At 45.9% G+C, this 12,663-nt stretch overlaps 1 protein-coding gene across 1 annotated transcript in view; it reads left to right on the top strand.

Moving 5' to 3' along the window:
- CDH24 (cadherin 24) overlaps positions 1-12,663 on the top strand; it is a 722,601-nt gene that overhangs the window by 344,671 nt on the left and 365,267 nt on the right. Inside the window, exon 3 of the mRNA XM_086923669.1 lies at positions 4,099-4,393. Within this exon, the coding sequence (XP_086779795.1) occupies positions 4,099-4,393 (295 nt within the window). The remainder of the gene's footprint in view (positions 1-4,098; positions 4,394-12,663) is intronic.

Here is a 12,663-nt window from a genome sequence, read left to right as displayed (position 1 = left end):
TCAGCGGTGGTCTCAGTAACCAATCAAACCCAGTAGAGTTGTAGGACCTGCTCCAGATAACCAATGGATCCCAGTGTTGATGATGGGCTTGTTGACCAACAAACCTTTTTTCTCTGGTGATCATTAGACAGCATTTGTGGTCTCACAGGTCAGTGCCTCTAAGTGATGTTTAGACTGACCAGCCTTAGTGGCCTGCAACGGAGCACTTTGACCGAATACTGACAAATGGAAGATGGATGTTACCGCCACTCCAATCGACTAAATACCAGCCACTCGTGCTTTGCCGTTTTTCGGTGCAGTTTTAGAAACCGCAACTGCTTCATACCACCCAAAGACCTAGCGGACATTTTCTGACCCTTTGGTCCTCTGCCCCTTCCTTGGTCCTGATGAAGACCCCGCAGCAAGGCTAATTCTTCCTGCATTCTTAGAGGGTCGAAACGTCGACGGTCTTTCCAACACCGGCAACCACACAAGCGAATATTTGTATACATTTTGTACATTGTGTTGTATGCCTCCATCTAAATAATGTCGCCATTTTGTCATGGCAGTTGTTGCGATACTGGTTATTGCATGAAAAATGTTTCGAATTGCTGATTTTACAGTCACATTATCCCATCACTTCCCTACCTTCACACCATCACTCCCCTTCTCCTTCCTGGGGCACTGTATGACCTTTAATACAGTTGATCATTTGCTACAAGATGTGTATTAATTACACCTGATCCCATGGTGAATAAAACCCTGTGGATCCCAACGATTGTTTTTGATTAATTCATGTTATAAACGTGTTTTATATGCTCCCTGTTCACACTGGGACCCCTTCCTCTTAATTCTTACTTAACCCAGGTCCCAGTGACTCTGTTGAGTAACCCCCTTGTATACTACTTAGTGGTTACAATAGCACTCATTAACGCTATATCTCAGCGGGACGGTTTCAATGGACGTATTCTGTTCTATTCAGGGGTTCTTGTTGAGCTCATGGCTACCCAAAATGGGCTTCCCAGTGCTAAACGCCTTAGATTGAGTAGTGAGCATTCAGGCGAACAGATGAGTTTGAAGATGCTTTTGGAAACGAAGTAAATTGTCCTTTAGTCTGAGACTGGTCAATGCACAGTGCTTTGAATTGGATCCGGCTGCTTATTGCAGCCTGTGAAGCACGGTGAGGGCTGGGCGCACTGATTGTGGTTTTGGAATGCCTAATAGTATTCAAGCAGCAGCATTTTGAATGATTTGCAGTGTTTTCATGGCTGAGAGAGGGTGGCCTAAGCAAAGGAAGTTGCCATAGTATTAAGCCATGGACCACTATTCTGCGTACATCCATGGGAAGCCATAAAACCCCTTGTGTGCGGCCGCGATTCTGCGCCTGTGCGGCACTTCTAAAGAGTGGGCGGGTTCATGACGGCCCCCAGCCGTCATCAGCACACGTCCACCGTGCTGCATGACGGACGGGGGCCGTCATCAGCATGCAAGGGGTTAAGAGTCTTCCTCAGGGCTCTAAGAAAGCAGAAGCAACTGGCAGCAACCTTATTTGCTTGGGATACCTTCATAAGGTGTCTATCCAGTTTGACACCCAGGCTTTTTTCTTCAGTTTTGGGCAGAGGCCAGGTGAGTGGGTTCCTTAGAAGCTAGTTGTTCCCAACTACCAGGACCTCCATTTTGTCCCCATTCAACTTTAAGCAGCTGGCTGCCATTCAGCTGATGACCAGCTCTAAACATAGGTTTAGTTTTTCAGATAACGAGCTTGCATTGAGTGAGAGAGAGGCAATAATCTGCATATCATAGGCTTACACTACAATAGTGAAGCTTAATGAACTGGTGATATCACACTAAAAAGCGTGGGGCTAAGAGAGGAGCCCTGCGGCACTCCGCATTTTAGCTGATGATTTTTGGAGCGTAAAGGCCCTTCACCAGCTTGGAAGCTTCTATTTTCAAGGAAGGGTGATATAAAAGTCAATGCCCTTCCTGTGATACCGACTTCTTCCAGACTTCAAAGTGGGATGGGGTAGCAGTCTGTATCGAAGGGTAAGCTTAAATTAAGGAGAATAAGTGCACCTGAGCCACTTTGATCAAGAAAGTTTTTGAGATCTTCTGTAGCCATCACAAGTGCTAATTCTGTGCTACAACCAGGTCAAAAACCCATTTGCATCAGGTGTAGTATGTTGTTGGATTCTAAGTACTTTGAGAGATGGCTGTCAATCACTTTCCCCAAGATTGTGCTGACACTAGGAACCAGCGAGATAAGTCTATAGTTTTCAATCAACTTAGCGTCCAATGGGGACGAATGATAACATGTTTGCATGAATCTGGGACTGTGCCACTATCCAAGGAGCAAGTGTATGTCTGTCAAAGATAAATATGGTCTCCATGCTCCGTGAATCTCAGTTGTCATCACAGCAAACCTCAGGAGTGTTACGGTGGGCTCAAAGAAACATGGACCTTACAGGTGTCTGAACGATCAATGAACCTTGGTGGTTGTAGGGGTATTGATCAGTGTATCCCAGTGGTTGTGAGGGCGGCCTTAAAGGCCTCACCAATGACAGGTTAGGTTTTCAAGGAATATCATTGGTGATGGTGGACTTAATAATTAATGTAATTTGATGTTGGTGGTGGGAGTGGTGGACCAGTGGTGTTCAGACTGATGACCTGAATGACGAATGGCCGTCATTGATAATGGTCTGCATGACAGTCTCAATAATAGCGATGTGATAACGACTTACTGGATCAGATCTCTTAATGACCAATGGATATGAGCTGGGTTGGACTGAGACAAAAATAGAACCAGACACCAAAATGAAAATTGACCCTCATTCAAAAACTGTGATTCAAGATACCTGCACTTTTGGGAACATTTATTGTAGGTAGTGCAGTTAAAAGGAAACATTTTGAAAAATTGGATAGAATTTTAGAGCATTTGTATAGGGGTTATATACTAAAGAAATGTTGGGGTAAAATGAGCGGTAAATGGGGCATTGCAATAGACTTCAAGGGCTTCCTCCACTTGGAGGAGGTTGCTGGTAGTAATACTTTAACAATTTAGGATCACGCAAGACGTGGCCAAAAAACAGTCCACTCTGGCCTTTTACATCAGTCCTTCAGTTATTGCACTATTGACAGGTACCAAGTCCAAACCCAGGACAGCAGTAATCGTATATGTCACGTCTTTATTTAAGTGCCAATATATTCGAGTTTGCTTCTTTCAAGTACACGGCCATCGATATCTTCAGGCAAGCCCCTTTTATAGAATTCTGCTTTTGAAGAACGCGTTGTATACCCAGGTACTTCGGCCATCCAGTTCCCTCACAGAGCAGACACAGCTTGCGCGCGCTTTATCTCTAGCTGTACATTGGGACCCCAGCACCTGGATACACCTTGAATTCGAGTATGATAGATTACTGTTATCATGCTCATGGTGGACTAAAATAGTATTAGATCTCAGAGCAAATGGTTTATAGCCAATGGGCATCTTCCCGAGTAAGCTTTGGAAAACACACAGCACCTCTATCAAACAGGCACAGACGGGAGAAAGGACAATAAACTTTCAGTGAGTGAGGGGAGTTATTCAAGGTTGAGAATAGGAGGAAGCGGGATTCAGCGTCACAATCTGGCAATAACAGCCCACATTTAGGCAACTGTAATCAATTCTCTGCATTATCACAGTTTTTTCTGCAAAAAGTGCTGGTGCAGTTATTGGCTAGGACATGAGGAAGTTAGGAGTGAACGTTTCCACCATAAGGCTGAAATAGGGGGAGCTTCCTGAGCTAGCGAGGAGGTGGTGGCCAGAAGGTAGTGGGGAATGGAGCACGCTCCTAGCAGAGATGTTGATGCAAATATAATGAGGAAAGTAAAAGCAGGCCTCGGACTGGCACAGCAGAAGAAAGGTACTAGAAAACTAAGACGAGCCAGAACCCGTTAAGGATATCTCTTGTCAAAGGTAGGCGGGGACTAGGAGAAACGGGGTCTGCCTTCCAATTCTGTACCTCCAGAGTATCCAAAGCCACATTCCATTCATTAGCCCATCTCATGTTCTGAGTCTCTTCAAACAAAAAGAGCATATTTTGCAGATATTCACCAAACTAACTTTTACTCTCTTTCCCCCAGCTCCACTCCGACGCTGACCGCGGCGAAGGCCGAGCCAAGTATGTGCTTACTGGCGAAGGCGCCGGCACGGTCTTTGTCATCGATGAGAAGACAGGCAACATCCATGTTACCAAGACGCTGGACCGTGAAGAAAAAGGACAGTACACATTGCTGGCACAGGCAGTGGACCGCCAGTCCAACCGACCTCTGGAGCCCCCCTCCGAGTTTATCATCAAGGTGCAGGACATCAACGACAACCCGCCCACATTCCTGCAGGGCCCCTACCACGCCTCAGTGCCAGAGATGTCTAACGTGGGTGAGGAGTTATCTTTTCTCTTGTGTTAAGGAAGCGAGCAATAATCTAGTTCATTGTAAGGATTATGACTTAGTAAGACCTCACTATATGTTTCTGCACCGCCGTCACAGTAGATACAAGATTCTTTAGATCCTTACCTCCCTGCTTGGGATCCTCCTGAAATCATTAGGATTAGAATGGCTAAAACATTTCTATATACTCAAAGGGATAAGAGATGCTTTTGAACATTGTTCTGTGCCTTTTCTCAGATTCATTTTCCTCAGAAAACTGACAAGCTGTTTTGTGACCAGGACTGTGTTCCTATTCTGTATCTTTCTTGATTGGTTCCCAGGTTCCTGCATTTGTTTTAGGTGACAACCAATGAGGGATGTGAGTGCTGTTGATAGCATCTTTTGAAATTTGACCTGATAGCCTCATACCATTTTTCCTTAATGTTGAAGAGATTATTTGCGATTTATTATTTCAGGGACGTAAATCATCCAGCAGAAGGTGAGTGGACAATCTCTCACATTTGCCGCAAGTGGAAACCACTTACCACACTCTGGAAAAACCTTTCTTTCTGGAGTAGGCTCTAGCCTCAGATGGTTGCTTGGGTTGCTTTGACCCTGAGCTGAAGGTCAGTCATGAAACTTAGGATTTGCCTGTGGCTCGGTACAATGAGGTTCCGCCAGAGGAGTGCATATCTCCTAATTAAGGAATTGTTCACTGTGACGTCAATCCCTAAGACTGGGCCCTGACAATAGATGTCCTAATGCCTTATGACTTGTCACAGGTTTCTGCTAAGGAATGTTGATGGTATAACACTGGTTCCCATCACGTAGTTCTGGCAACCTGATGTCAGAGTTAGCTCATGACACTCAAGAAGCCCATATTCCCACCAGTATCATTAACCAACTGCACAACAGAGTCTTGGCAGTCAGAAGAAAGACCCTTCAGTCTTCCCCACCAGTGCCGAATGTCTGGCACTAGGAGTCCCTAGCAACCTGCGTGCACACAGACTCCACTGCGGACTGGATACCACAACACGCAGGGGACCAGATGCATAAGCCACATGCAGAGGAAATGTAGATCAAGTCCAGTTCTTCTGGTGATGATAATGATGGCAGTTACATGATGCTCTGCAATATCTGCCATCTTGTTGCACCATAAAGCCTTCTGCAGGGCCCACCAAGACAAAACAACAATCATTCACAAAAAGCATGCATTAAACTGCATTCCTTTCGATGAGTGATGCTCCAGCTCCCGAAGTCTCATTCTTTGTCTGCTTTGGCAAAAGGCCCCCCACCCCTTGAACTGGCCTGTCAATAAGGCTGTAAGTAAAGATATTCCTTATTGCAGGAACCAAGAGTACGTTCCTGTCATGTAGACTTTTATGTTGGACCTACACACATGCACATTCAATGTAGTAACATGCAGTTACCCAATGGTGCATTCTGGCCTCTGACCATGGTCCTGCTTTGTAAGTGTAAGCGTGACCCCAGCCTTCTAGGGGACCAGTAGCTTGTGGATGAGTTTCTTGGAAGAGCCTCGTTATACTGCACAATTCAGTCTTGAACCAGCAAACAATCCACAGGAAGATGATATCACATCTTCAGCAAAGAGGTGGGGAATTTATCTCAGTCGAGAAGAATGGAAATATCAATGCTAGAGCCCTGGGTCACCCGGACTGATGAATGTAACAACAAGCCTGCGTGTTTCCCTCTGGGCAGTCTGTGAATCCTCTGGTAGAAACGGGGAGGCAGAGAGTTGGTGCAGGTTTTCGACACAGATTTTTTGTCCCCAACAACTTGCCCTTCCTATCACATACATCCACTTGTCCACTTGAAGCCAGTTGTTCCGCTTTTAGTGAGGCCTGATGATAAAATGATTGTCAACCTGGTGAGATCCACCATCAATGATCCAATTACAAGCCAGGTGGAGTGATCCCTCCGACAGAGATATCATGCCACCCGATTATGGGTTGTACCTGTTCCAAGTACACTCCCAATGCCTCAACGGTGTCTTCTCCACTACCGCAGTGCTACTCGTAACCGCAGTGTTAAATCGAAATGAGAACTATCAGCATAAGCAGTAGCGACCGGCATGGATCGAGAGAGGTGGGTTAGGGGGCGAGGGAATAGATTGTGAAGTAAAAAAACATACCTTCTTTCCGCCCCCCCCGCACCACACGTCATCTCAGTCTCTCCTCTCCGGGGCCGTAACAGGAAGCAGCCAGGCTCCCTCCCCTAGCCAATCGAAATGCAGCATTATGATTGGCCTGAGCACCGTGGATCAGTGCTCAGCCAGGGAAAGTGAGCCTGGGCATGTTCTCCCTGCAGGTTGTAGTAAAGCCTGCATGGAGAACATGCAAAGTGAGCATGAATGTTTTGGACGGCCCCGGAGGCCCGGCCAAACAGCTTTTGCACACCTGGAGTGGGCAAACCATTCCTCCCCTGCTCTGAGAGCAGAGCAGTCCCCGCCCGCCCCGCAAAGATGCGCAGCAGGAACAAATATCATGATAATAACCTCGAGTTATTTTCATTGTATTTGTTCTTTCTTTCACCGCTTTGCAACAGTGGGGCGACGCTCCTCCGCCTTAGCGGGGGAGTCCCACTGAGCATAAGAGTGGTGCTCTATTTTTGTTTGACTTTATATAGCGTGAAGTTGGTCTGAAGGCATTGGAGCAATTACCATGAGCACCAGCTACATTTCACAAAATCAAACTCATTTTTATTTTAGGCAGGGAGATAACGTGGTTTTCCCAGAATCACTGGATGTTGAGCTGACACCAGAACTACTTGAAGTACTTCCCCCAGTTACAAGGTCAGCAGCTCTGAGAGCATAGCGATGCATCTTAGGTTTTTTTTCCTCTGGGAAATGTGACCTCACAGCGAGATATATGCAAATAGACCCCTCCACCATCACCCCTCCACCAAGGACTAAAAGACATTGGGGCCGAGGTGACAACAACTGGTCCCTAACGAGGCTACTTCTTTTACTAATCCCCTCCCCAGCCCACTATAGCCTCTGGGTATGACCTGGCAACCGAGGGGGGAGTCAAGAAAAGCTGCTGCTACTCCAGGGTGGCTTAGGTGAGAATGGCACCCTGGCAAGGCCCCTGCATACTCCCACACTCCCCACACACGCCATGGCCTGAAAAGTGATGGCAGAGTGGGGGAATTACACTGCTTCTGTGCCAGGCTGGCCACACAAGGCAGGGAGCCGAGGTGAGAATGCCCTAGGAGTCCGAACAACACCTAGACCCCAGCCTCAGTGTGACAGCATGTCAGCAGAGTGCCCATGATACTGGCAACACTTTAAAATGGTCTGGTGGTTAACAGGGAAGACAGTAAGTCCATGCGCCTTGATGCCCCTTGGGGCGAAGTTTTTGCGCGGTATAAAAATGCCATTCATTCATTCATTCATGCGGGACGGTTTACAGAGGTCCTAGAAAAATAGCCCACAGATGACACAGAGGCACCAGCCCATCACCCAATGCCCCAATGCCCCGCCTTCCCAATCTAACCCTGATAATACGCCATGGATCCATAATAGGGTCACGCTTCTGACATTCCAATATGATCCATTACCACACCACGCACTGGTCGGTTCCATCCTCCTCTGCTACTATCCAGAGGGCTGGCATCTCAACCATATGAAACACAACCAGATACAATACCAGTGGATATCTGTGACTGGACAACTAACCTAGAACCTCAGAGGGCTTCCTGTCTGGAAGCGCCGCAAGACCATGCACATGGTTTCATCGCTGCGTATAATATAAAAGTATCAGTGATATAAACATCCTAAAATGGAATGTACATGACTTAGTGAACAGAGAAAAAGCGATGCAAAATGTTAATGGCTCTACAGTGAAGGAAGGTATATCTTTCTTTGCTACAAGGAACACGTGTAGAAAGAAGACGCATCCTGCTCACAACCAGGATCGACTAAAGACTCCATTTGTTGTAATTCAGCAAAGGAAAAAGAGGAGGAATTTCTTATAAACAAAAATGAAAAATTCTGAGTATTTCAGGAGTAATGACGATGTGGGGAAGCAGTGAGCGGAATTAGGGCATTAGTAGAGGTGGCCGTTCTGAATTCTGTCCAAACGCGCTGTGCAGCTAGGTCATAACTCGACTTTTCCACCATGGATTTCCTGAAAAACAAATGCAATCAACATTAGACTGTGCTTGCAGTGCTCCCAGACCCCAAAACCCACCCCCAAACACCTGAAGGCCAAAAATATTCTATCACGCTCCGAAACTGAAACTTTGAAAAGTATTTAAACGTTACTTTTGCCGAATTCGCCGCTCATCCATAACCTGGCGCTCTGTCTGTGAGATGGACTCGTGATGCTGCCATAGGCAGTGATGTAAGGTCTTGAACTGATGCAGGAACCTTGCTGATGTGGTTGAGATGAACAGTAAATGAGAACAAATGCCGGCATTTTTGTATCAAAGGACCATAGTCCATCGAGCAAAGGCGACAAGGTTCCTGTGCACACGAAAATCTCATATAGTTCTTAGGTAAGAACCAAAGTATAATCGACCTTCACAAAATGATCTCACACACCATCAGTGTGGAATGAGAGAAATGTAATAGTTCCGTGTAAATCAGTACAAACAAGAGCAGAAAGCCGACACGTGTTTCGTCACATCGTGTGCGGGTAATGACTCATCAGGGCTGTGGAAAAGGCAGCCTCGTGTCAAATGGCGCGCCAAGCGTAGTTGCAATGGTGGTGGTAAAGGTATTGAGGGAAACAGTTACCTCAGCGGAGGAAACGAAATGATAAAATGGAAAACGGGCACGTCTCAGGACGGGTCTGTCCTAATAAGCGTGCTGCAGTGTAGCGTAGGCACGGATAAATGCAATCGACAAAACACAACATCCGGGTAGTGGATGTAAGCATTAATGAAGGTTCACAGCCACATAAGTTGCTTACGATTTGCATATGGAGTGAAAAGCTGACGTGCAAGAGTCAAAATCGGAGTCTTTTTAATTAACGAGTAACCTCTCCAACTTTATTCTTAATAGATCTACTAACCTCCCCCATGTATTGTGTAGGCAATCGGCTGCTGTGTTGTCAGCCAGTGTGTTTTCATGTTCTTTACCATTGGAGGAAAACGGAATGATTATGGTTTCTTTTTTTTTTTAACTTAAAATAAAGCTCAGAAGAGCTAACAGAGAAGTAGAGAGAGCACTCCTGGTGTGTGTCTATCATGGTGTGTTATGGTATGTTGCATTACGTAACGCAAAGTTCTGCTATGTTGAGTAATTCACAGCTGTAAGATGCATTCTCTAAATAGACACACTGTGTTGTTGACCAGGAAAGGCCATCGCTCGATGGTGTCTGATGCCTCGTTAATGTCTCATTGAAAGAGATTCGAGGGCATTGGTTTATATTTGTTGGTGTGAGACTAGTAAAGAGCATGTGCAATGTTTGGTGTAAAACTGCTTTTTCATTAGTGTGAAGGTAAAGTGTGATCGATGATGTGTGGTCATGATATGCGCATGGGTATGTGTGCCGAAGAACTCTCTTTTTTCTGCATTGGGTCAGTTTTCCATTTTTTCATGAGGGCTGAAAGGCTGGACCCAGTTTCTGCTCCAATGCTGCAGGGACCCTGCAGATAAACATTACTAGTGACAGTGAACTGAGCTGGAAACTTGCCAGAATTTGTGATCAGAAAGGATCCAACACTCTGCAAAGACCTTTCCAGTGTCAGAGAATTGCAAAAAAATAAATTATTTGGAACAAGTGAAAGCCAAAGTGTTCTGTTCTAGATTAATATGATCAGCGATGTTACTGCCCAGATCCTTGTGATTCAGAAAAAACTCAAGATCTAGCCAAGGTGTACACCGATTGGATAATATTTTAAAATGTGGGATCCTGTCTACTGTAGGTTACCCATCTGTGCTCTGGGGTATTATCGAAGAAAGTAAAGATACAAAGACACTCTCAGATCTGGCTTTTCATCGAATGGTTCTAAAAATAATGCTCACTGAAGCAGATTTCTTCTTGCCTTCTTTTGGCTCCCTTGATTATCTGGGGGTGAGGTCTCGGTCAGCTTCCCAACTCACAGTATGCACTGCATGCCCGTCTACTGATGGTAGGATCCCACTTCTAGTGACGCATGGGTCTACAACGCAATGTCTTTACTCCCTAACAGTTCTTCAAAAAAGTATATTTTTTCTCAAGTCTAAGGCAGTAGTATGACAGGAGAGTCATTTGGAATGACAAGGAAGAAAAGGGAAGTGATCTGGAATGACAGGAAGAAAAAAAAGGCCGTAGAGAGACAGGGGGCTATACTACCAACTGCACAAACCCGTAGGTACCTTCCCAACCCTTCTATCTTGTTATGTTATGTTAGTCGCACTTGTAGAGCGCACGGTTAACCTGGGGTGTCCTGACGCTAAGTACTGGTTACCAGGGAAACTAGAGTGTATGCTACTGGAAGAAGAGACATGTTTTCAAACCCTTCCTGAAGGAGAGGAGATCCGGGGCATTCCTAAGATGAAAAGGAAGCTCGTTCCATGCTCTAGAGGCACAGGTGATAAAACTCCTGCCTCCCCAATTGACTTTTTTAAATGCAGAGACTTGCACTTGTTTGGCGCCAGTGGACCGTAACATTTTTCCAGGGACATACAATTGGAAATTGCACCTAAGAAACTCAGGACCATCTCCATTAATGGCCTTAAAAAAGTCCATAGTGTCTTAATGCGTGCTCTTTGCTTGACCGGGAGCCAATGCAATTTCTTAAGTTCCTCTCTCTTATGGAAGTAAATTTCGGCATTCCTGACAGCAGTCTGGCAGGTGCGTTTTGGGCTAGTTGGAGCCGATTAATATGGTGCTTTTGGGCATTAAGATACAGGCCATTACAGTAGTCAAGGCTCGACATTATGAGGGCTGTTACCACTGTCTTGAGTCTGCTTTTGGTAAAAAAAAATTAATGTTTCTTATGATCCTTAGGACCAGAAAGCAGGCTGAGATCACCATACTTGTTTGGTCGCCCATAGTGAGCTTATTGTCCACCAATACCCCAAGGTTTTTGGCTTTCTTTGTGGGTATAGGACAAGAACCAAGGTCGTCCGGCCACCATTCCGGTGGCCACACACAAGGATTATTCCCAAACTCCACGATTGTCCGCACTTTCACACATGTGCTCTCATTGTGGCATCATGACTAGATAACCTCTTGGTTACCGGAGCTTCTGAATACAAGTCTCAGAAGGCTTAGACCATCCAGCGCTTGGAAGACCTGTTGTGTGAGCTGATTCTTTACTCAAATAAAGTGAGGTTGAAACTGAGTGGCAGAGGTATTCTCAGCAAAAATTAAGTTTATAGTCCCTTTTTGTATCCAGAAACCAAAGCTGGGCTTACCCTCAGACGTGCATGAATATCAGTGGACAGCTGTCCTGGTACTAGTGCAAATGCCTTCACAACAACATTGTTCAGTTTCTTCTGATTTTTCTGGAGCTCTTTTTATTGGTGTAGGGAAAGCGAGCATTACGCTGCACTGGTTGCGCTGTTTTATATCCATATGCAGGTGGGCATGAGCTCCCCTCATTATACGCATTGGCAGTGGAACTGAGGATTTGGGCTTTTGCCAGTGGCCTTTGGCTGTCTGCCACTGATTTCGCTGGCATCCATATGCTCAAGCGGACCATCTCAGCCGGCTGACCACTGCTGCCCATAAACAGGAGTCCCACACGGCTGAACAGTGACGCTTAATTTCCAAATGTGGGGGAAGCAGTGAGTGCTTTTTTTCTAACTCCATAATGCGATTTGTATGCGCTGTGAATGGGCAAGGATTCAGCTTCCCGCTGCGATGTGTTTCTGATCTACTTGAAAGCGGCAATTTGTTACACCTTTCATCGCGGATCCCTCGCCGCCAAGACTCTTCAGAGATTGTAAAGGGACAGGAAGTGCCAGATAGCGATAACTCCTCGGTGGCACAGCGGCTTCGTCTACACTCCCTCCAAGGAAGAGTCCATCTTCCAGCATAGGGGCCTGGAAGTGCACATCTGCCCTCAATCGCTGGCCTCTTGATATTTAGGTCCCTATCAGGATGCCAAGAGCCTCTCCCGGCAGCCAGAGAACAAATCCCACACGTTGCCATTATAACTGCAGAGGGATTACTTTTTGATGTTAATACTGGGGGTTTCATCAGGATGCATCCATGTGTGTAAACTGGGTCATATGCTGTTGCGTGTCGCCTCTCTGTCCAAATCCAGCATTCACTGGAAGCCCTACAGATACTATCTGCAATGGTTGATGGAATTGGCTGCTTC

The sequence above is a fragment of the Lissotriton vulgaris genome, chromosome 5 (genome assembly GCF_964263255.1).
Source record: "Lissotriton vulgaris chromosome 5, aLisVul1.2, whole genome shotgun sequence".
NCBI classification, from domain to species: Eukaryota; Metazoa; Chordata; class Amphibia; order Caudata; family Salamandridae; genus Lissotriton; species Lissotriton vulgaris.
This window is presented reverse-complemented; position numbering and strand designations above follow the sequence as displayed.